This window comes from Ctenopharyngodon idella, chromosome 13 (genome assembly GCF_019924925.1).
Source record: "Ctenopharyngodon idella isolate HZGC_01 chromosome 13, HZGC01, whole genome shotgun sequence".
Lineage (NCBI taxonomy): Eukaryota > Metazoa > Chordata > Actinopteri > Cypriniformes > Xenocyprididae > Ctenopharyngodon > Ctenopharyngodon idella.
In genome coordinates this window covers 22,351,546-22,377,947 of record NC_067232.1, presented here as the reverse complement: position 1 = coordinate 22,377,947, position 26,402 = coordinate 22,351,546, and the positions used below count along the sequence as shown (strand labels likewise).

The window sequence follows — 26,402 nt, the reverse complement described above, 5'->3', positions numbered from 1 at the left end:
TATATTTATAATAGTTATTATAAGAATTACTTTACATATGGTTAAAAATATAATATAAAAATATCTAAACATCCATAAAACAACTTGAACAGCAAAATTGCTTCAGATAGATACGTGTGTTTGTGTATTTTTCTTAAAATATTGCCATATTGGCAAAAATATTGGCATAACTCTCACTTTTTATTTGCTTAAAACAAGAAACAACATTTTATTGAATTTATGACTATTTTTAAAGCATTTATCAAAAAAATATATTGCTTAAAACAAGAATAAAACTTAATATAATAACACTTAATTATAATATAATGTTGTTATACTTTTAAATATAAAATTTATATATTTTTTCTTTTAAATATATATATTATTTAAAATTCTATAATTATATGTATCTATATAACTTGACATGTATTTATAAATATATCAAAAATATAATATAACACTGTAATATATACATTTAATATAAATATAATGCAATGTAGTATACTTATAGTTAAAAGTATATATATATATATATATAAATATTTATTTGAATAATTAACTAATATAATTTTAACTAATATATTTATTTAATAATTATTGTAATAAGAATAATCAAATTGTTGAGTGGTTTTATTAACATCTGAAGTAAAAGTATCTTGTATAAAAGATATTTAATAATGAAAAACAAGACAAAGATACTGATAAAGATGATTTTTTTGCAGTACAACGTTTTTAGGAAACAAACACGTGACCTCATCTTTTATCTCTGATTGTGATGATATGATAAATTAATGGGCCGCCCTTTCCCAACATCGGCACAGATGTTTCCTGACTTTATTCGCTTCGTGAAATTGTTCGAGCACTTTAAATGTGTCCTCAGCACCAGTATCGTCAGCGGTTGTGCTGACGGTGGCTTTTGGTTATATAAGACTGTCTGACATGTGTTTGCAATGCTTTCTGTGTTGTAAACGACAGTTTTACATGCTGATTCACAGCAAATGTTTACAGCTCCAATCCGTCAAGAGACCCTAATTAGACACCATTTGATTGGATGATCAATATCCTAGAGCAAATCGCTATATCACTATTACTGTTGCACATGTGTTAGTGATCTGAACAAACACTTCATAATCAACCCTGGTGTTGCATGACATCACTGAGACTCTATGGTTTTGTTGGTTTATAGTTTAAATTTTTGATGTATTTTGTATTTAATTATATAAATGTATTTTTTCCAGTTGTAGATATACTGAATCGAACAGACATTTTAAACGCATAGTAGTTTAATTTTCTCATTCTTTTCTGTGTGTTCTTGTGAATAATTTGCCACATATTTAAACATGAATGCTCTTCCTCACTCGTAGTCATCAATGACTCAATCACTGTGGGAATTCACTTTGTGGTTTTGCGTCCCAGTGATCTGAAATGACCTTGTGTCTTGCCCGGACTTGTTTCGCAGCCCTTCCATTGTGTAAGCGTCTTACTCTCAATATAAACTCACAATGACGTCACACAAGCTCTCAGGCCCACCAGCACAGAGTGTTCAGATGATTTAACTCATATATATGACCACTTTTCCCCATGAATAAGTGACATTTTCATTTATTTTCCACACAGACTCACATACTCAAAACCCAAACGAGGAGGGACGCGATGGACGGTCCATCCTGTGAGCACAAGGACATGTGTTTGGTTTCAAAAGTCTCATCGGTGCAGAATGACCACAGTTTTACCCAACAAAACGCCCTGTTTAACATGGAGATCACTCAGGTATGATCACTGACTCTGGCGATGATCCGGATCTGGATTCAAGGCATGAATTTTAAAAATAATTATTATTTTTTTATACATTTTATGCATTCCTGGAAATCAAACCCATGTTTTTGGAGCTGCTAACACATTTTGAGCTGCAAGAATGCTATATACAGTGAAAAGGTCACATTTCACACCAAACTCAATTGGAAAACATTTTGTATTTTTGCATAAAAATATATATTTTTTTTATTGTAACAATTTATTTTAACACAACAATAATTATTTAATTCAAATCAACCTAAATTAGTATTTAATTAAGCAGTGCAAATTATGCAAGCATAATATAGATATAAATATCAACACAAATCAGCATATTATAATGATTTCTGAAGGATCATGTGACACTGAAGACTGGAGTAATGATGCTTTGATCACAGGAATAAAACAATTTTTAATGGTATTTGTATATGTAAAATATATTTTATAATAAATATAAATTTTAAATAACATCCATACTCTCTGTAACATTAGAAATTGACAATTTTAAAAATAAAAAAATTACAAAATAGAAAATTATATATATTATTATTTATAAAGGGTCCTAAAAATTTTAAATAACATCCATACTTTTTGTAACATTAGAAATTGATAATTTTACCATGTATAAAATATGAAAAAATTACAAAAATATAAAATATATATAATATAATATATATAATATTATATATATATATATATATATATTTTTTAAATATAAAAAATATATTTTTAATATTTATAATTAATAATTTTATAAATATTTTTTATTATATATATATATATATATATATATATATATATAATTTTATAAAATATATACACTTTGCACTGTGAAATTATCAATTTATAATTATTAAAAAAACCATGTATTATAATATATATAATTTATATTTATATGACATCACTATATGAAAGAAAATGCATACTTTTAGGCTCATTTATAATATATATATATATATATATATATATGTATATAAATATATATAAATTATTATATATAAAGGGGCCTAAAAATCTTAAATAACATCCAACATTTTGAACATTATGAATTGATAATTTCACATATAAAAAATTATAAAAATTATAAAAATATAAATTATATATATATATATACATATATATATTATATAATTTTATAAAATATATTATATTATGCATTGTGAAATGACCAATTTATAATGTTAAAAAGTGTGTGTATATATAATATATATAATTTTTTAATATATATGACATCACTATATGACAAGAAAATGAAACATACTTTTAGGCCCTTTTATTCATATATATATATATATATATATAATTATTATATATAAAGGGGCCTAAAAGTATGCTTCATTTTCTTTATACAAAATATAATTTCTTATTTCATTCTTGTTGATTTTGGGGTGAAATCTGGACATGTTGTTGAAAGTTAATAACAGAGCAAAAGCATTTCGCTTTAAATCAGAATATTTGTCTTTGTGTCTCTTTGAAGAGGTAGACCAGTTTTTGCTCAGTTTTTTTGTTTTTTCCCCACTAAACTGATGTCAAAAGTAGTAAATTGGTTGAGTGGTTGCATCACTAAAGTGGAAAATTACACTTGCAGTTTACAGACAAAAAAGAAAAAGCAGTGGAGATAAAGGTGGAAACAGACCGTCCTGGCCCTCTGACCCTGTTCTAGCCCCTCTGTTTCGTTTCTTTGCTTCTTTTTGTCTGAAGTTGGAGTGCGGGCAGCACAGGGGAGTGGGAGGGAAGAGAACAGCCACAAGAGGAGCAATTATTTTGGGATGAGATCATTGTTTGGCCCTGTCTGTTCACGCCTCTGGCCTTCTGAGGCTAAACCGAGCCGCTCAAGTGCTCGCGTTATCCCATCGCCACGCTCGCTCTGACATACAAGGGCATTTTTTGGGGATATTTGCTTCAGGACGCAGCTGCTTCTCTCTGGTCCGACTGTCAACAGCCCATGTAAACCGTGAGATTTACTGAGTTAAAGTGAAGTGGGCAGCACAGTGTTTTAGACGACGGATGAGCGCAACACGTCGTTAATGTTAATAGGCTGAAGAACCGCTGCCATTTGTTTAGGAAATGGCCTTTGGACGTATATTTATTCTTACATTCGTGTTGGGCAAACCCTCCATCTCTTTATGGGCGATTCAGTTGACTGATAGCACTGATTAATCTGTGTTAGTGTGGCATTATAGAGGCGAGGATGTGGAAACGGGCCTCCGTTTAAGAAATCCCAAATGAAGGAAAATTATAGAGGTGAAAGTCAACACTTCCTCCAGCGCTCTTTAAGATTGCCTCGTAAAACCCTTTATAATGTAGAAAGCATAATATTGTGTATTCTGTAGGGATCCACTTAAAAAAGTGGGTTAATTCTAAATTTATATACCAATTAAATGAAACTAGATTTAGATTCAAACTAAGTATGGCATCTACTCTGATTAAAGGACAGGCCTTTTTTTTTTTAATGAAAGAAATTAATACTTTTAATCAGAAAAGATGCATTAAATTGATCTAGAGTGGCAGTGAATACATGTTACAAAAGATTTCTGTTTCAAATAAATGCTGTTCTTTTCAAATGTTTCTGTCCTTGAACAAAAATGTATCAGTTTCCCCAGTGAAGAATATGAAACTGTTTTCAACGTGATGATAATAATAAAAAATGTTTCTTGAGCAGCAAATCAGCATATTAGAATGATTTCTGAAGGGTAATGATGCTGAAAATTCAGCTTTGATCAGAGGAATAAATTACATTTTACTATATATTCAAACAGAAAACAGTTATTTTAAATTATAATAATATTTCACAATATTACGGATTTTACTGTATTTTTGAACAAGGGTTAATGACATGATGGGTCATGTTTTTGGCCTTAATAATAATAAAAAATCAGCTAGATCTCTTTTATTGAATCCGAAAGGTTTTAATTATATTTTGCTACATATAAAGGTATTTTAAAGATTTTGAAGTGTCAAAAGGTCATTCGGTTTAACCGTCCAAAGGCCAATACAGCCATTTAATTTTTCGATTAAAATGTAATAAATGTATATATTTTTTATTCTGGCATGATTTTATATCATCATATATCAACATAGTGCAAAATGGTATTAAAATTATGTGTAGAAGTCGTTGCTTTGTTATGAGAAAGAATGTCCGAAAAATGAATTTTATTGATGTCATTCGGAGTAACCAATATAAAGGGACCATTTTGGATCAAGTCATGTGGTCAATATCATGTGACATTATTCAGACACCTGCAAAGGACCACATGTTCATGAAGCAAAGTAACTAATTCTCTTTTAACTATTTGAAAAATTCATGTTTTCACTTGTTCATACGCATGTCCCGAAACATCAGGTCATTCGGTACAACCGCTATAAAACATGGAAAATGTTGTAATATTTTAAAAACTTGTACTAAATATAAAATTTTGATTGCCTTTTTAGCTAGATATCAGCCTGTTAGCATTGTTTGAAAATTCGTCATTTGGTATAACCAAAAGTGTCATTCGGTAAAACCGAAATTTTGGTTAAACCGAATGATTTTTTGGTGACAAATTTGTCCATCTTGTAAAAAATGACAAAAGCAGTGTTAATTGATTATAAAACCACACAATCTCATTGTTAACACTTAATAAAACTTCAAAATTAATAATTATATCTCCATTATGTTTTTTTTTACACTTTTAAAGTGTAAAGTGTTGCAGCCTTGGTGAGCAGAAGAGACTTTTTTCAAAAACATCTTACCGACACTAAACTTTTGAACACTAGTATAAGTATGTGGGATTATTTTGGCCCGTTTCAAGTGAAAATCGTGCACCTGATTGCTTAGTAAGCTAACAGCACACCTCTCCCCAAGTATGAGGAAGTGTTTTCACTTCATATCAAACATTTCCTAACTAAACAACCTCTTGTTAGATATCAGTTCACAGTACAGGAACTCCTTTTGCTAATTTACTTAAAGAAGAAAGTATATGACCTCAGGCGCGCTGATGACATCTATCGCAGTATAATTTCACCACAACATTCGGTATGATTTACAGAATGTTATTTTTTGAAAAACAGACTATTGTTCTAAAGGGAAGCGGAAGAAACAAAGGCATTGGCCTCCTGTATGAAGTCATCGGTGGGGTAGAAACGAGGCGATAGAGCTGTTTACACAGGTCTCCAATATAGAAATACCTTTGAGCCTGTGGGAAGCCATTAAAAATAATGGCTGATCTTTTATTAGAAGTGACATCATATTATTTTTTATCTGCACTGTGAGATCTTGCCAAGCATTGTGGTTGGGTGTTTTGTTTTGTCCACATGTGATGTGAATCTCCTGTGTTTTTGATTTGGCTTTGTACTCTTAAGACCACAAATTTCAAAAAAATGTGAAAAGCAAAACTGACGTCTCCTCAGCAATCAATCACATCTGTCGGTGCGGGACGAATTATGAGGCGAAGATTAATATTTAATATGCGCTCTAGCAATAGTGATGGTTTCTGTAGCCAGCAGCACTAATACTTATCCTAAGCCGTCTCCTTATATTTAGCCCGATTTGTTGGTTTTATTGGCTCACAATGCAAACCGCTGCGTTTAGTCTTGTAGAAATGACAAGTTCATTTAACAATCCTTTCATTCGCGGTGACCTGGGTGGGCTTTTTGAAGACCGCCAGTGGCCTTACATTGTGTTCATACCAAATAAACATGTCCAGGACCTATCTGGGCTTGGCCACCTGTTTTCTATTCACGCAGTGCAAACATGGCCAGAAATGGTGGTTTCAAAAGCCTTATGCAACAATCTGTGCGCTCCAGCCAAAAGAAACCTTTTCTGCTCATAACGTGATATCTGAGAAGCAGTGAGCAATCACCCGATGATGTTTCTGAAGTGTTTCTGTAAGTCGAGACACAAGTAATCGCTGTTTTCTTCAAAAACAAGAAGTCACAGAGGAGCTTCTCTTTCCTCTGCGTGAAATAATAGCGAGCGACTGTGACTTCACACATGTGCTTTAAAGATCCCTTTAAAGTCTATTTGCTTAATATTGTGTTTCCAGAGTGCTCTCAGAAAGCTAAGCGAGCGTAAAATGGGCCTTAAGTGTCTCAACATGTGTTCATGTTTCGAGCATTAACAATAAAATACTATGAAAAAACAGAAAGGATGAAACTAACATCCTCTGTGATGTGACCCAGGCTTAATAGTTCAGAAATTGGTCATTTTGTGTGGAATTGCCATTTGTTTTGGCCAGGTTTCTCTAATAATATTAGCATTCAAAAGTTTGGGGCTGGTAAGATTTTGTCTCTTTTGCTTACCAAGGCTACAATTGTTTGATCAAAACTACAGTAAAAACAGTAATATTATGAAATATTATTACCATTTAAAATAACTGATTTCTATGTGAATATATTTAGGGGCCAAGCACCGAAGGCACCTATAGTATCCGTTGGTGTTCTTCTTCCGCTCTGGAAGTCTGTGCCCATTGAACCGCTTGTGGGAAAGTTATGAAATTTGGCACACTGATAGAGAACAGTCTGAACTGTCACCATAGCAAATTTGGAGTCTCTATCTCAATCACTCTAGCGCCACCAACTGTCCAAACTTGCACTTATATTTATGCTAATAACTTTTGAACCGTAAGGGCTAGAAACAAAAATTCCTTGGATCAAGACGATTCAATTGCACTCTATGACGTCATTTTCTGTCATGAAAATGTTCCCGCCATTTTGAATTTTCCAAAAAAACAACTTTTTCGAACTCCTCCTAGGCCGTTGCTCCGATTTTCAATAAATTGTACCAGGTCATCTTTGGACCATGGCGACCAAAAGTTGTGGAATGCAAGTTGATTTGTCAAACCGTTTTCAAAAAACGTGCGAACGAATTTTACGTAGCGCTTGCGAAACTAGATGTAAGGTTCTATCTCCTTAACCCTTTTATTGTATTCAGACCAAACTTGGTACGTCATCACAAGCATGACCTGAGGATACATGCTGCCTTTTGGCGCAGTGCCACCTACTGGTCCGGAGATTCGCAAAATGCCTATTTTTACTTATAACTTTTGAACGGTTTGTTCAAAAAATCATAAAAGTGATCTCCTTAGATTCAGGAAATCATGCCAAGTCAAATGATATCCAATTTTCCCATATCAGCCATTTTGGGCATCGGCCATTTTGAATTTTGTAGTAAAATGCTGTATTTTTTACGAACGCATGAATGTACCATTATGAAACTCGGTATGGATCATCGGCACAATGCCCCGAAGGAGTCTGAGAAGTTTCGGACCAGCACCACCTAGTGGTGAAAAAATTATTTACATGCTTAACCCTTTGGGTGTGGTTGACTTATTTTCATGTTAGTCATCTCCTTGGATTCCTGAATCCTTGCCGAGTCCAACAATACCAAACATGCTAGGTTTCGCCGTATGGTTAGTGCAACGTTGTGATTTAGCGTTTAAACAACATTCGTGAATATCTTAGAAACCGTTAGTCCGATAAAGATGAAACCACCGTAGGAAAATCGGAAACATTTAACTATAACTATACATTAACTATACGTTAATGGCCAAAAGTCAAAATTTTTATAGTAAGCGGCAAAAAAATGCGATCAAATTCATGTGTGGGTAATTTTTTTTGTGTGTTCATACATATAAATGTCTATAACTCCTAAACAAAATGAGATATTTTCATCAAATTTGACACGCTTATGTATGGGGGCACTCTGAGGACACACACACAAAAAAAGCGGTGGGACTGTGCCACTTGGTGGCGCTATAATTGAACAAACCATGAAATTGGCTCTAACTACAGTACTGTTGGTCTGATTGACTTCAAAATTGACATGCAGTGTCTTTGTCTCAGTTGCTATCATAGTCCATTATGACATTGTTGGTCTGCTGCAAGCTTCCTTGTTTGCTTCTGTTGTGCTTGGCCCCTTAATTGCTGCTTGCACCTATATTTTAAAATGTAATTTATTTCTGTGATCAAAGCTGAATTTTCAGTATCATTACTCCAGTCTTCAGTGTCACATGATCCTTCAGAAATCATTATAATATGATGATTTTCTGCTCAAGAAACATTTCTGATTATTATCAACCTTGAAAACAGTGACATAAACAGTAAAAGAACAGCGTTTATTTGAAATACAAAGTATGTAACATTTGTAATGTTTGCAACATTCTAAATGTCTTTACTGTCAATTTTGTGTTCTAAAACAGCCACTTATGAGCTTCCATTTTAATTAGTTGGAAGTTTTTAAAGGAAGCGTCATGTGTTTGTGTCCCACAGGCTGAGGCGTGGATCAGAGCGAAGCTTCGAGACCTGCGAGACGGCAGTAATGTCCAAAAATGTCCTCTGACAGACTGGGAGGAAGTTTGTCAAACCCTCCAGAGAGATTTGAAGGACTTCGAGAACACCGTCATACAACTCAACCAGGTGAGGACAAACCGTCTTAATTAGGACAGTAAAAGATGGATGAATCATCATTCTAAGCATGTCAGGTTTCAACAGGTTCCTCAGCCAAAATCAACAAAAGAAGTTCTCCCTTTTGCAAATAAACGGCAAAACATTTACAAATTGTTATGGTAACAATCATAACTTCTTTTTAATGCTGACGTGTCAAAGCAATTTTTAACAGCTCAACTGTGACAAGACCTGTTGAACCTCAAAAAGCTTTTTGTGAGACATCCAAAATGACAAAAAAGCCATTCCCCCCCCCAGCACAGCTAAATTTGTCCTCTTTTTTCCAACATTTTGAAATAGTACATTGCAAATAATTAACCTCTCCTCACACACATCCCTGGTGGGTTGCAAAACCGGAACTCCTGTTAGTCTAAGAGGAGGGGAACGCGGAGTTGGGTGGATTTCAAGTCCGCTGATATGATTAAGCTGTTGTTTTAGCGGACTGTAAATCATCAGAATGTTCTTTTGTAGCTCATGTAATGTTGCTGAATGTTTGTGCAGATGGGAGAGCAATTAATGTGCAAGCTTAACCCGACGTCTGACCTGGTGAAGAAACAGCTGGGTCAGATCCGCGACCAATGGAACGCCCTCAAACAGACGGCAGCCAATCAAATCAAGGCGATGGGCGGAGCTAAGACTCTCCAGGAGTTTAACAAGAAGGTGGACCGTCTGGAGGCATGGATCAAAGAGAAGGTTAATTACACCACTAGGTTTAGTTATACTAATTAACAAAGTCTTTGAATGGGATTGTTTTTGGATTTTGTCCTAAATCAGTAATCTTAGTGGTTTATAAAGAGAACATGGAAGTGATCCTGTGTTAGTGTGTGTTTGTGTGTGTATATATATATAATTAAAATGATAAATAATATATTTTAGTATTTATTATTCTTTGAAATATATTTATTTATGAAATGTATGGTTTGCAACACAACATGGACCCATATACATTTTAAAAATTCATTGAAATATGTGCTCCTTGTGTGATTTTGTTCATATTTTTACTATTTTTCTTCACTCATTAACCTTCTGCCTGCTTTGCATCTACGTCCAAGAAGCCGAGGTGTTAGTTAACAAGTCTGTTTTACGTCTCACCATGGTAGCCAAGCTCATTTAGAGCAACAGTAGCCGTATTCAAAGAAAACAATCGCTGGGCTACAACAATTCAGGGCTGTAAAGCTTTTATATGTGTCAGCAGGAGCAGGAACAATCTCTGGCCAACATCCTTGGGGAAAACACTGACAAGATGCAGCTTACCAGGAAGATACTGGATTTGAAACAGGTGGGTGATTCCAGACAACAGCCGCAGAAATTGCTGCTAAATTATCAGCAGGACTCAATTATTGGTACTGGAAAACAATTGGCTTTTTTGAGATAACCTGTATGTTAGGAAGTGCTTCTGATTTGCACCTTCCGTTTATGCACTATTCATTGCTTACTCTACTTATTACTTGCTCACAGATGTCACTGATTCACTAACATCCTTCAAGCCAATTGAAACAGCCATTTGTACTTCTAGGGTTGGGAATGTTAGACCAAAATTGGCAAAAATGTGATCCAAGCACCTGGTAAAAATGTGGCTGGGTTAAATCTAAGGTCATTAGAGCTCAAGAAATCTTGCTTAACTTTCTTTCAGGATGAACAGCTCTATCATAATCTTCATGAGGAGATCAATCATATGGCTCTCAGACTGGAAAAACAGGGAAAGACTGAAGGAAAGACCATCTCAACCCGAAGAAAACACATCAACAAAATGTTAGTGCACATAATAATAATACTTAAAAACATGATTGCAGACCTTTAGAGTCGTTTTTTATTGTACAAATGTTTTAAAATCAATTATTATAGTAGATTATTATTTTATATATATATAAATGAGCAATATCACACTCGTAGCCACTCGTATTGGCTGTATATCAGCACGGCTGTGATTCGGCCGTAGGAAATCACAGCATGCTGATATACAGCCATATCGCATGGCTACGAGTGTGATATTGCATTTATACAACAGTTCGACGGCACAAGTGTGTAAATAAATAAGAGTGTCTTTAAAACCCTCTTTTGTGCAGAACTACTTCCTTCCGCCACGGATTCAAATCTCAAGTTGACAGTTTGATCAAGCCTCCGCTACTAATTCTAAAACGTCACTTTAGAACTAGTAACGAAGGAATGTTGAGTCGCTTCATTGAAACTCATTGTATTTTGTACAGTATTGAGAAACAGCAAGAGAGATCGTGAGCGAGCATTACCTGTGTCTGATATAACATTCATTCTTTAGGTCGATGTCCATAATATTATATCCATTATAAAAATCTGTTTGAATGTCCGATGAGGAAAGCGATCTTTGTATTTGTCCTTTTTACAGTTAAGGAAATGTTCCATAACATACAGCGCTAAAACAATGTCCTTTGTTTACAAAAGTCCCTTTCAATTTCAATCACTCATAAAGTTTGCCGCCATCTAATGGCGTATTAATGTAACTTTCACTCAATCCATATTACGCACTAACAGACCCTCTCTCAATAGCAAATAAAACATAATATTTATATAAAATAATATTTATTGAACAACAATATTTAAATTAACAACAATAGCCATTATAAATGACAACAGGAAATAAACACAATTGTACAATTCAGTCAAACGTACAAAAGCAGTGCTCTACAGGATGCAAGTTAAATATAGCCTTAATATTAAATTATTAAATTTAACATAGCCCAATTCGATTTGCTCAGGAACAAGTAATAGATTAATAAGACCAAAGATTGCCCGTTTTATGTACCCAAAATGAATTATATCTCATGTTTAACCACTATAATAGTCAGCGGCAAATCCCCGAAGCACTGGCCGAGATGAAGCTGTTCTCGGCGGGTACTCGAGCACTGAATGGCTGCTGACGGCCAGGAGCTCGCATCTCCGAAAATGTCTAAACAAATCGTTAAATAGGCGCTATGAGTAAATATGAGTCACATATTTCAGGTCTAAACTACATTCTCGCCTAAAAAAACTCTTAAAACTACAGTTCGTGGTACAACAAGTGTAGTATTTGTAAAAAAAAATAAAATAAAAATACGGTGGATTTGCTCAGCCGCCATGACCGTCGCTTCAAGCGGAGTGATACAAACGGTGAAAAGGTAGGAGTGCTGTTATCACTAGAATATCGCACCGCTCTCAGCCAATCAGATTTGAGAACCAGAAAGAACTGTTGTGTGTATATATGTATATATATATATTTACATATATTTATATATTTTTTTTTCCTTCTCATTATTATTTGTCAAATACCTAGGTGGCTAAAGGCCCAGTCGCACTTGAAAGAATATCACGAGAATCTTCAGCTTGCCCTCGAAGTCTCATCCTTCTACCAGCAGGCAGATAATGTCGTCTGTTCCATCAATAACATGGTAATAATTTTCCTTAGCTCCATCAGCAGTCCTATTTCTGTTCAAACCCCACAGGAAAGCCAGTATCTGTGCCATTCTGCCTCAACGTGTCCTTTGATATGAATATACACCCCGCTGCTGCACTGAATATTGAGATGCTGATGTAATCCAATAATGTTATTTATGGTTTTGCTCCTTTTTTTATCTTTTCATCCAGAGAAAAAGCCTCTCTCCAAGCAATGGAGTGGAAAACGGCAGAGACGGGGAAATTCGGGACATTGCCAGTCAAATCATGGTGTGCGATCCAAAATTCATATCCCATTATAGCTACACGAGCGGCTGTGCCCTAAATGCTTTAGTTCACTGTCCAACTGTCTGTCAAACACCATCCTGACGCCCGTGTTTGTTTTCCTGTGTCTTTCTGTGTGGTTTCAGATGCTGGATGTGACCGTTTCCCAGCTATCCAACCTGCACCCGGCGCTGGCGGCCCGGGTCACACAGAAGCAGAGTGAGTTAAAAGACTGCTGGGCCGTCCTCCAGAAGACTCTCAGGTAACTCAAACTATAAACCGCACAAGCCCTATGGTGTCCTCTCGGGGACACAAGCCATTTCCCTCCTTAATGGGCAAACTGCGGGCTTTCCACAGAGCCGAAGGCGCTTTCCACAATCCTGTTTTTGTTGCATCTGTATTCCCCTCCACCAACCGCATGGTGCACAGCCAGGGAAAATGTTTCCAAATGATAATTAGATGCATATAAAAAATGTGTGCTTACTTTCATAATGTCAGCTATTACCAATCAGAATTTTTCCCACCAAGTAACGCAATGTTTTATAACACTAAACACCAAAACAAGCCGTTTAATATCACATTTTGTTTGGAAATTGTCTTTTGTTTGTTTGTTTGTTGCAATTTTGCCACTGAATCCAAGTTTGAGCTTGTTTTGCATTTTATTGCTCCATCATCTAAGGCGTCCGTATTGATTTCATCGTCGTTTGAGGTCTAAAAGTCTGCGATTCCTGCTCTCGAGCCCAGTTAGTCATAATAAATAATGTGCTTACTGTGGAAAGATTGCCATCTCCTCCTTATGTCTTTGGTTGAGGATGAAGTAGGTTTATCCCTGTAATTAGAGGAATTTATTCCTTATATTAAATGCATAAGAGTTTATTTGGGCAATGCAGATGTTTAATCAAGATGAATTCATGGCAAAAGTTGCTAATGGTAAAATAATACACAAGCAGCTCGCTCTGTTCTGTGAACAGAGTAGAAGTTCACCGTTGAGTGGAACGTTTCTGAGGGAAATTAATAAAGACAGTGGAGTTACTCTGTGCGATTATTAATATATATATTATATAACATTATATTATTATTAGTCTTTAGCGACCTGGATCTAAAGCTATCATGGATGGATCTCTAACCGCTCCAATAGTATAAAACTCTCCTGATATTTTTACAAAAGAATAAAATAAAGCATATTTCGTTACCTTTTGGTACTTAGAAGGGTTCAATTTGAGCTGATGCTCTTTACCATCATCACTGTCATCGTCAGAGCTTATTTCCCCAGTACATTCAGCATCTGGCTCATATTCGCCATCTCAACCATATTCTCAAATCTGTCGTTTGGAGCGTCTTAAAGTGCCCCTATTATGCTTAGGGCTGGGACAATACATTATTTATTATTTACATTGTGAATCGAGAAATGTTTCTGGATCGATTCTAAGATTTTCCAAATGCATCGCGATTCTCTCTCGAATCGATTCTGAGCTTAGTTTCCGTACTCTGCTTCCTTCCAATTCCTTACACACACAAATTGAACCTTCTATAAAATAATCATTCATAAAGTTCGAAAAGGTTGAAGCGAAGTACAGGGGTGTTTGCAGTGGGCTGTTTACATTAATCTCGCGTCATAAATACATAATAATGCAAATACTTTGTCAGACTCAGCCAAATGCACGAGCGCTCTTCTTCGTGAGCATTTGAGCGTGCGGTTAAAAACTAGCCTAGAGCGGCATCTGCTGTTAAAAACAAAGCTCAGAATCAATTTACGATGCATTTGGAAAATATCAGAAACAATCCATGAATCGCAATGCATCGATAGTATTGTCCCAGCATTAATAATGCTATTTTAAAGGTTCTTCATTTTGTTTTGGAGGTCTCCTATAACAGGTTTACATGCATCAAATGTCAAAAAATGCTTTCATTTTCTCATAATATACATTGCACATCACCACATTTTTTAATGATTCTCAAATGACTCGTCTGATGATTCAGTCTCTCTACATCCCTCCTTTCCGAGAGCCTGTTGTTTGCTGATGATACTTATATTATAATTTTGTGTATGGGCCAATGACGTGACGGGTCATTTTTTTTGTCCAAAGGCCTTAATAATAATAAAACACAAAGATATGACATCCAAAGTATGTAAGGTAGCACAACTAGATCTCTTTTATTGAATCCAAAAAGTTTTAATTATATTTTGCTACATTTAAAGATTTCAAAAGGTCATTCGGTTTAACCGTCCAAAGGCCAATACAGCCATTTAATTATTCAATTAAAATGTAATAAATGTATATATTTTTTATTCTGCCATGATTTTATAACATCATATATCAACATAGTGCAAAATGGTGTTAAAATTATATGTAGAACTTGTTGCTCTGTTGTGAGAAAGAATGTCTGGAAAAATGAATTTCATTGATGTCATTCGGAGTAACCAATATAAAGGGAACATTTTGGATCAAGTCATGTGGTCAATATCATGTGACAGGATGTGACATCATTCAGACACCTTCAAAGGACCACATGGTCATGAAGCAAAGTAACTAACTCTCTCTTAACTATTTGAAAAATTCATGTTTTCACTTGATCATACGCATGTCCTGAAACATCAGGTCATTCGGTACAACCGCTATAAAACATGGAAAATGTTGTAATATTTTAAAAACTTGTACTAAATATAAAATGTTTGATTGTCCTTTTGCTAGCTAGCTAGATATCAGCCTGTTAGCATTGTTTGAAAATATCGTCATTCGATATAACCAAAAGTGTCATTCGGTAAAACCGAAATTTTGGTTAAACCGAATGACTTTTTTGGTGACAAATTTTGTCCATCTTGTAAAAAATGACAAAAGCAGTGTTAATTGATTATACCACATAATATCATTAACACTTAATGAAACTTAAAAATTAATTATATCTCCATTACACTTTTAAAAACCTTATTCGTCAATGACCCAAATATATGCATGTATGTATGCATGTGTGCTTTATCCACCAAAAGCTTAGCATTTCATGCTTTAAATCCCTTGAATCTGGTTATTCCCATGTGTGTATTTATTTTAAGACATGATGTAGCGTGTTTAGTCATCCATCTTAGTGGCTGTTTTGAAAATATTTTGGAAGTTACAAATACCAGATGTGTAATCGGCTATCATCGGTCGCTCACAGTCACTATATTAAATCTCCATAGAGTGACAGTAAATGAGAATCCACCGTCGACATAATTAGAATCAGGAATTGTGCTTCTGTGTTCTTGGCTTCGGCCTCCGGTGCAGTTGGCAGGTTGATTTGATGGCTGAGTGTTTGTGTTTGTAGGAACGAAAAGGCAGCTCAACTACCCTCCACCCCCTCGTTAACCAGGGAAGGCAGTGACCCTGAAACCTCGAGCCAAGAGACGCCCGGCAGCGTGGGAACAGACCCACACAGAATTATGGGAAAGGAGGTTAAAGAGGAACAAAATCGCCTGAAGGGGTTTACGGTATGCAGCTTTGATTCTGTTATAATTGTACAAGTATATTCTCTTACTTTCTTATGTGTGCTTGTTTTTCTTTTCTTCCTTTTTTTGTTACTCTTGCTGAGCGGAAATGCATAAATGATACCGAAGCATTTCACTTTAAAGGGGACCTATAATGCCCCTTTCACAAGATGTAATATAAGTCTCTGGTGTCCCCAGAATGTGTCTGTGAAGTTTCAGCTCAAAATACCCCACAGATCATTTATTATAGCTTGTCAAATTTGCCCCTATTTGGGTGTGAGCAAAAACACGCCGTTTTTGTGTGTGTCCCTTTAAATGCAAATGAGATGCTGCTCCCACCCCCTTTCCAGAAGAGGGCGGAGCTTTAACAGCTCGCGCTTTGGTTGCTCAACAACAAAAAAAAGCTGGAGAATCTCACGCAGACAAAATGAGGATTGTCAGTAACGGTGTTCAGCCTTACATTGTTCAAACCGGAGTCGACACTGATGGAGAGACTCAGGAAAAAGTTACAACTTTTAGGACGTTTCTGAATGGTTAGTGGATAAATTTATGTAGTTGCTGTGGAGTTGATTCAACTCATCCACTAGCATGTGCCGTCATGTTAATCTTTTGTGCAAATCCAGTGTTGAATTGACCTTCGTTTTTACTGCTTGACGCAGAAAGGGCGATCAGCACTTGCCACGATTACGTAACAGACGCTAAACATGAGCAAGTGTTAACTCCTCTAGCATAGAGCTGATTCTGTGCAGCAGTCGCTAGAGTTTTGATTGTAAATGACCTCTGACACATTGAGTCTTTCAGCCACACAAATACACTCGCTTCACTCCACGGATGATGGTGCAGTTATTTAAGTGGGCAAAATGTAAGGCTCCTCTTTTCCTGCTTGTTGGTTTGGATGGGATGTAAATGAGTCAGCTTCTGTCATTTATTTTATGACATCCTGTCTATCTAACAAAGCCCCGTTGTCTGTGAGACACCACATTCAGGAAAAGCTTTTCAAGGTGATATTGACACTGGCACAACAGATCCAGACGTTTCCATGAAGTATGACGCGCTTCGATTGTGCTACGAGGGCAAAAACAGGCAGCCAGGACTCTCTCAAAACTCCCAAATCTAGAAGTTTTCATATCCTCTGACATTATGGCTGAAATAACATCTTTTGGATGTACGTGCAGAAAATAGAGGAAAACAAGCATTGGATTAATAACTTAAACCATTTGTTATATTACAGGCCATTAGCACTAAAGAAGAGCTTCAGTGTGTGCAGTATGATTATCTTGGATGTTTCTCCTTCCTTTCTCAGTTTTTTTTTAAATGAAATTAATACTTTTATTCAGCAAGGATGCATTAAATTGATCAAAAGTGACATAAAAACATTTATATTGTTACAAAAGATTTCTATATTTTAAATAAACTTTTTTTTAAATAATCCTGAAAAAACATATACTATATAAAACATATTAGATGTTTCTTGTGCAGTAAATCAGTATATTAGAATGGATCATGTGATAAAATAAATATTAAATATATGTGATATATTTGTATACATAAACTTTTTGAAGAATACCATAGTACTACCATGGTAAATCTCCAAATAACTGCTATTTTATATGCATTTAATAATTAAAACTAGTCAAAAACGAAGCTATAGGGATGGATCTGGATGAAATGGTCCAGAAATATATACAAAATATTCTTACAAAATCTTGTACCACGTTACAGTTATGGCATCAAATGATAATACTGTGGTACTTTGAAATTTAATATGGCACTGAAATTCATTTTTACATGTCCAAAACACCATGGTATTACTTTGATATAAACCATGGTACACTTTAAGTACCATCTGATCATCACCATTGCAGTGGTATTTTACATGCAGAACTTCTTTTTCTCAATATTTCATGGATGTACTTAAACTGATACTGCCAAAAATGAAGAGTAATTTCCAGTAAAACATGAGCCGTTTCGTCCAGGTGGACCTAGCTTTGTTTTTTGACTTTTAATCGTTAGATCCCAACATAAGCGTTGCATCAGGTGGTTCTCTGGCTTTGGTTTCATTGGCACAATGCCGGCGATATTCTGTCTGAACCAGGCTTGAAACAATGGCCACTTGTGTCAGTGCTGGTAACAGAGGTTACCTGGGTGTATCGTGTATGGGAGCCGCACTCATTACTCTTTATGGAGACTTTTACTGGAAGACTCAAATCCCCAAAACTAGCGAGATGCCAGATGGCACCACCGGTCCAAATGCTTCTAACTGAACGGCTCTCACAAACACACAAATGCTTGAGTAATACACTTCAAGTGTCTCGTTGTGCATGCTCAACTTTCTTAGTAAGATTCTCTTCAAACTGTTGTTTTATCATGACTGCAGTTGAATTAAAAGAGAAAAATGTCTGTAGAAAGAGACAGTTTGTGCTAATACCCACCACTATAGCTATATTTTGAGCCTTAGAAAACAGACCAGGCCACCTTCTTCCATTGCTCCGTGGTCCAGTTCTGATGCTCACGTGTCCACTGTTGGCGCTTTCGGCGGTGTACAGGGGTCAGCATGACTGGTCTGCGGCTATGCAGCCCCATACGCAACAAACTGCAATGCACTGTGTATTCTGACACCTTTCTATCAGAACCAGCATTAACTTCTTGAGCAATTTGAGCTACAGTAGCTCGTCTGTTGGATCGGACCACACGGGTCAGCCTTCGCTCCCCACCTTGGCCGCCCATGACCCTGTCGCCGGTTCACCACTGTTCCTTCCTTGGAGCACTTTTGATAGATTCTGACCACTGCAGACCGGGAACACCCCACAAGAGCTGCAGTTTTGGAGATACTCTGACCCAGTTGTCTAGCCATCACATTTTGGCCCTTGTCAAACTCGCTCAAATCCTTACGCTTGCCCATTTTTCCTGCTTCTAACACATCAACTTTGAGGTCAAAATGTTCACTTGCTGCCTAATATATCCACCCACTAACAGGTGCCGTGATGAAGAGATAATCCGTGCTGTTCGCTTTACCTGTCAGTGCTCATAATGTTATGCCTGATCAGTGTATCATACTATATGAGCCATAAAAACCTGATGTATCAAATATGATACTCAACAAAAAACTTTGTGCCCAAACACAACCAAACTAACCTTGGTTAGTTTAAGCTGTTTTTTTTTTTGTTTTTTTTGTTTTTATCTGAATGAATATAGTTACACGTTATGAGGCACAGCATCTATCCGTTGGTGAGCATATGTGAGTTTGTGTGTATGTATAACCAAACTTCTTGTTTAGTGACGTGAGGTAAATATGATGAAGAGGCCTGTATTTCTGACTAATGGCTCCCAGATGCTACGAGAGCAATTGGCTGACATCACTCCACAACTTTACACTGAAACGGAGGTCTTGAAAGATAGAGAGAGAGAGAGAGAGAGAGAGAGAGCTGATGAAATACGAGCAAAAACTCAAGCGCTAATTGGCATCAGCGCTGGGAACGGGCAGAGAAAGCCATTCGAGAGCTGGCTGTGACATAATTCACAATTCCTTACGTTTCATCATGGAGGAAAGGTGCTGGAGTTTTTTGAAGTGAGCATGTGGAAAGGAGACGTCCGTAATGGTTATGCAGTATGTAATTACGCCGCGCGTGTTACTCGAGCACTTCACGCTCACGAATAGCATGATAACGTGCCGTTGTGTGATTAAACTCGAGGCTTCCACTCCTTGAGTGGCGTGTTTATAAATGCTATTAAGCCTTGTAAATTTGCTGCGCGCTCCAAATGGCACTTTCTCAGGCGACTGTTTCTTTCTTTCTCTCAGGCATCATGCGTTTCTCTCTCCCAAACTCTGACTCATTCATCCTGAGCTCATAATCAGAGAAAGCCTAGCTCTGGTTCATATGCTGCCATAAAGCAAAAAAACGGGCCTATGGGGTGCCGTGCATGAAAACCCATTTTGTCTGGGTGAAAGCACTGTTGAAGTGTTGCTTGATTTTTGTTTTCCAGCAAGTTATTATTGTGCAAATGTTTCTGTTTTAATTTTCACCCTCCGTGTCCTGATCAAAAACTTTAAGTGTTCATAGCATCTTTTTTAGAAAATATTTGTCTTCTGTTTGCAATAGAAATGGGATTGGCATATTTAATTGCACAAATGCATGATTTAAATGTAAAATTCCAGCTGGATTGAAACTGGGGCTTTGGGTTTCCATCCTCAGTCAACTTGCTCTCTAGCACAACACAAAATGAGACCTCAAGCTCCAAAAATGACCAAAAAAAGCTCCATGAAAATACTCCATGATATACCAAGTCATTGAAATTTAAATAATTGCATTTAAATCATTATACACAGAAAGTCTTGTTTTCAGATCTCTTTTGCATTACATTCTCATTTGCATTCAAATACGTCATGAACTGAGAAATCTAATTTTCCTTGAGCTTTTGATATATAAGAGGTATCTTATTATATTCCTATGCAAAAGAACATCAACGCCTACTTCTTCATTGCAACGTTAGCCCCGCCTACTGGTGTGTTAGATGAGGACGAGAGAAGAGCGATACAGGACTAAAATAACATTACCTTTCAAAGGATCCTAATGCAGGAATATGGTTATTTATTTTCAACAATGTGAATGTCTCAGTTGAGCTTTATTTATTTGTATTCGGTACATTTCACTGTGGATTCTTTGGTAAATCAAATGCATTTCGGCGCAGGCTTTGCAAACAGACTTTTCCGATATAAACTCGACAGTAATGCAACAACATGTCAGTAACTGTGTTCATTCTAATGCCTGATCTGATATTAATGATTCATGTACAGTCAGATGATCTTTGTCTGTGTGTCAGTAAATCAAACCAGTGACTAAACGCTCAACTTCACGTTGTTTCTCTTAGTAGGATGAAAATAATCTGTTATTTAAACTGTGATTAAATTATAAAAAGAAAGCGATTAAAGAACGCTTCCTTTACAATCACTGGAGCTGTCAATCAAACAGCGTGAGTTTATCAGTGACTGAGTTCTGGACTTGTGACAAAACGCCCCTAATAATAGACAAATCTCTTATTTACATTGAGTTTGCACTGTTAGTTATGATGAAAGCATTCGTTAGTGTGCAGAATTCAAAGTTTCAATGACGAGATCACTGCTTTCATGAGCTCAACAACATGTCTGTGATCGACTACAATGTTCTCCACTGCAACCTTTCATGCCACGATCTATAATCTAAATATAATCAACACTTTACATGATTAGTTAACCTAGAGAGCTGTAATAATAAAAACATGCTAAAAGTTTTCAAGAGTTCCACATGTAATACTAAATTATTTCATATGCAAAGATATCAGCAAATCACAGCAGTGGGCGTTTACACTGAAGTCTCACAGCAGACACGCCCCTTAAAACAGAGCGTTCAAATCAGAGGGCTAAAATCAGGGTAGGAAAAATGCCTTTTATTTCTAAATTATGACCATTTTTGATGTAAAAATCATACTAATAGTGTAAGTGCATCCCAGGAAACATTATAAAACAAAACAATGCAGTTCATGACCCCTTTAAAGGTGCATCACACAAGGTTTTATGTTAATTACATCATTGGTACTTGGATATATTACAGATTGCTAAGTGCCAAATTGAAATATATGTGGACATATGAATGAGTTTTGAGAGCGTATATGCTACTTTATGGTGCCTTTTGTCATCTGTCCTCTTTCACTTTCATTGTATAGAACAAGATCAAGATTTGGTCTCATTTTGTGTTTCATGGAAGAAAGAAATAGTAAAACTGTATTATTACAATTTTAAAATAGCTGTTTTCTATTTGAATATATTGTAAAATGTAATTTTATTCTTGTGATGCAAAGCTGAATTTTCAACATCATGTGATGTTATTATTATTATAGTATCATGTTGTTTATTGTTGATGTAATGTACGTGAAAAAGCAGCGCAGCCTGAACAGAGTTTGTGACCTTCTACTCAAGACATGATGGCGAGTGAGAGAATAATTATTTTCCCGTGTTGGCTTCCTCCTGTGATGCTGGAGCCTGTTTAACAGCTGCTTACTGTAACTTTCCAGAAAAAAAAGTATTCCCTTTCTTTCTGGGATTACATCCACACTGTCCGCACCTCCAACCGCACGCTGATATTCAAACTCAGGTTACCCAGCCAACCACGCAGTTCAGTGACACATCAATATCACGACGGACCACCGTGTTTTAAACAAGCACACACAAGGATCCATTGTAGCTGTTTAAACACATCAATGTCTGCTAGATGAACACGCACCTCGTGTTTTCCTTCACAGGGAGTTTGGGTTCTTGCCACTGTCGCATTTGGCTTGCTTAGTTGGGTTTAAAATAGGCTTAGTCAACCAAAAATTTTAGTATTACTGGTTAGTCGCAGAAAAAAAAACTGGTGGCGAAGTCACGCAGTCTGTGAGGGACAGATCGTTAACGGCGGGTCCTTGTGTAATTACAGTATGTCGGGCAGAAAATCCAAATGTCCAATCATCCATCAACCTCAAATATGGCTTATCAATTGAAACATGTAAGTAGAAGCAACTTTACTAGGCTGCTTACTCTATGGTTAACCTAGATAAATGTGTGCATACCCAAGTGTTTATGTGGGGGTGTGGAAGCTAAATTGTAGCTCGCTTAATGCAGGCGCCGGCGCGATCACTTGCATTTAACTTAAAATATTCCGTCAGTTTTGGTCTTATATCAAGAGTAGCCAATGCATAATTTGAAACTGACTCATTTTATTTGTGTACACTGGAGATAGTCAAAAAATAAACCGAAACTCAGCGTGAACTTTACTCACAGACATGCAAAATACATCTATTGAAAGCTTGAAATGTCTATTTATAAATGAACCGATTCATTGCACTGGCGCAAGCTTTATGCATGCGCTTGAGTGCTGATTAGGCTATGTATAAGCAATTAAAGCTCATTAATATGTTCTATTTGGTTTATCTAATAAAATAGATAAATATGCGCTATTATTAGTCGCATATCCAACTGTTTGTGGGGAGTGTGGAAGCTGAAGTATAGCGCGCTTTACTGTATGACATGGATGCGCCAGTGTGATCACTTGCATTTTTTCCTAATAACAGCAGAAACAACTTAAAATACGCAGTCATTTTTGGTCAAACAGATAAGAGTAAATCATCATTCGAAACTGTAAAGAGTACTTTATACCCTTTTACTTTTATTTGTGTAAACTCACAATAACGAAAACATTGTGCTTTTGTAAAATAAAGAAAACACTTTCCAACAATGTCACTGCCCGGCATATTGAAGTAAATGAAAACGTTTTTTCGCTATTCCTACAAATTTTGCCCAATTTTGTCCAAATGTGGCTCAGATTATCTTTGGACTGAGCCGCACAGAAAAGACTGAACAGATTTTTGATATTCGCTACCGTTCCCGAGAAATATCTGTCCAAAGTTGACCCTGCCTTTGTTTGTTGTCTTATTCTAGTTAGCTTAGCGTGCTAATTGGTTAGCATGCTAACCAGTTGCCATTCTTTCTAATGTGGCTCTTCAGCTATCAGGTTAACCATAAGCTACATTAGCATTAAGTTAGCTTAGCATGCTAATCTGATGCTAACATGCTAAGTAATGCTTTTATGTGCTCATTCTCACACTGAAAGCTTTCCTCTGCAGCCTGGTAAAACAGCATCAACGTTGTGCCTTTGTAAAATAAAGAAAACAAACAGGATACGCTTCCTGCCATCATCTATAGAAAGCTTGAAAAGTCAAGCGATTGTCATCCAAATTCAAGTTGGAAACAAATATTCTCAGGTTATGTAATCCATATAAAACTTGCATATGGCTTGAGCACTGATTAGACTATGTATATATTAAAGGAGTATTATTAAGATTTATATGGCTTATTAATATACACGTGTGATTAGTCAACTAATCGCTTAAATGAACAACTAATAGTTGACTAACAGCCCTAGTTTAAAAAGACACATTGGGGCCTATCATACGACACCAGGTGCATCGCAAGTGTTTTTTGCCAGTTTCAGCCCGACGCAGTTATTATTTTCACGTCCAGCGCCACGTTGTTTAATGCACCCGCGCCCATCTGTTCGCCCATGGGCGTGCTGGTCTGAAAACGAGGTGTGTTCAGGCGCATTGTTGGCATGTTGCTATTTTGAGGCAACTAAAAATAGACTGCGCCATTAACCAACTGAAACCTGGTCTAAAGTCAATGCCGCAATATTTTTTTTTTATTTAAAGAGTGCGTTAGTAATATGCGCCTATAGGCAGGTGCACAATGCACATAAACCACCTGAAGCGAGCATAAAAATTGCGAATTAAGAGATTTTTTTTTTTCGAAATTGGGCGTTTCCATCTCTTGTTTGTGATGCGAAACATAGTTATTGATTCTGTTATTTTCCTGTTTATTACTGTGAAGCTGCTTTGAAACCATCTTTATTGTTTAAAGCACTATATAAATAAAGCTGACTTGACTTCACAGGGTGGGAGAGACGACGAGCGCTACGGGAAGCCTTCAGACAGCCAAGATGCCGGAGAGATCCCAGCACGTGCCTGTGCCAGAGATATCATCGTCAAACTCCAGACAGCCACTGAAAGGTGACATTTAGCATGGCCGTGTCTTGTGTTTTTCTCTTCGGAACATTTTTGAACACATGCAAATTAGAAAAGCATGTTAAATAGAGGTCCTGTGTTTGGCTTTACAGCGGGAACGCGTCGAGGCCCGAGTCCATCGCCCACCCACCACTCCACTCGCAACTCCAGAAGTTCACCGTTTCTGCAGACAAGGTGCCCATTTATTACTGTAGCATTACACAATCCTTACACAATCGTTTATGCTTCGAACAGACCAACTGTGTCCAATCGGACAGAACAGGGAAGCTTCTCCAGCCGACATCCTTTCACTGCGGTTCAGCTGAGAGTTTGGATTCCACCAAAATAAACTCATGAAAGATTGATGGATGGGTCTTTGCTAATTGGTTGAGGTTTGCGTGTTTGTTTGACACCAGTGTCGGTCTCTGCTAGTGTATCTGACTTCCAGGAATTGTTCTGGCTTGAAGACCCAGCCCGCGGGTTCTGAACCCTGTCTGGGCCGAGTAGCCAGCGGTTCAGAGGTCAGCCAGGTCTAAATAAGGGTTTCTTCTCTCTTTGTGTTGGAAATATGTCTTGCTATTTTTTTCATGGAATGTGACACCTCAGTTCTGTTCCAAGAGACTGAGAACATTAAGCTGGCTTCAAAGATACTTTCTTCATGGTGGATGAATCAGGCATGAAATTCATTAATATTAATTAATTAATAATATTAATTATAAATCAGACAGTTAAATTATATATATATATATATATATATATATATATATATATATATATATATATACAGTCAAACCAAAATGTATTCAGACACCTCCAACATTTCATTCATTATTACAGTTTATTCACTATAGTTTAAAAAATGGTAATAAAATATGACAAGATCTCAGAGTTAAACTGTGTCAGAAAAAAATTAATCTTAATTATGTCAGATAACACTTAAGCAAAACATGGTCAGGTCAAAGTGTCTGAATAATTTTTAGTTCTAAATTTTTATCAGTTTTACTGGTAGTCCACTGTATGAAGAATTTTTGGGTATAATATGTCACAGTTTACTTTATTTTGCTATCCTCACTTACAGAAATGAACTGTAGTGTCCTGAACCCACTAGTAAAAATATATCAAAAATATAAAAAATGTCTGAATCATTTTTGGTTTGACTATATATATATATATATATATATAATACTAATTTCTATTATACTGATAAAATGTATATAATTGTCATATTTAATATTCATTATTAATGATACAAAATTACTATTATTAAAATACTTAGTTTAATATTATTAATATTAATATCAATTAGAAATCAGACTTTTTGAAATTATATATATAATTTATATTACATATAAAATTAATATGTAATTTATAATATTAACACTTATTTAATGTAACAATATTATCAAATTTCTATTAATAATTAATTAAAGTAACTCATAAACATAATTTATATTTATATTAACGTGTGTGTAAATAAATATTATATTATTTATATAATATATATAAC

The 26,402-nt window shown here is 36.0% G+C and overlaps 1 protein-coding gene across 3 annotated transcripts in view; it reads left to right on the top strand.

The window, feature by feature from the left end:
• The window catches only part of LOC127524994 (spectrin beta chain, non-erythrocytic 1-like), a 57,663-nt gene that overhangs the window by 7,275 nt on the left and 23,986 nt on the right, over positions 1-26,402 (top strand). For all 3 annotated transcript variants that reach the window (XM_051917153.1, XM_051917152.1, XM_051917151.1), the window contains exons 3-13: positions 1,597-1,749; positions 9,022-9,168; positions 9,697-9,888; positions 10,391-10,474; positions 10,829-10,947; positions 12,482-12,596; positions 12,793-12,870; positions 13,011-13,126; positions 16,168-16,330; positions 24,786-24,901; positions 25,009-25,090. In XM_051917153.1, the coding sequence (XP_051773113.1) occupies positions 1,597-1,749; positions 9,022-9,168; positions 9,697-9,888; positions 10,391-10,474; positions 10,829-10,947; positions 12,482-12,596; positions 12,793-12,870; positions 13,011-13,126; positions 16,168-16,330; positions 24,786-24,901; positions 25,009-25,090 (1,365 nt within the window). The remainder of the gene's footprint in view (positions 1-1,596; positions 1,750-9,021; positions 9,169-9,696; positions 9,889-10,390; positions 10,475-10,828; positions 10,948-12,481; positions 12,597-12,792; positions 12,871-13,010; positions 13,127-16,167; positions 16,331-24,785; positions 24,902-25,008; positions 25,091-26,402) is intronic.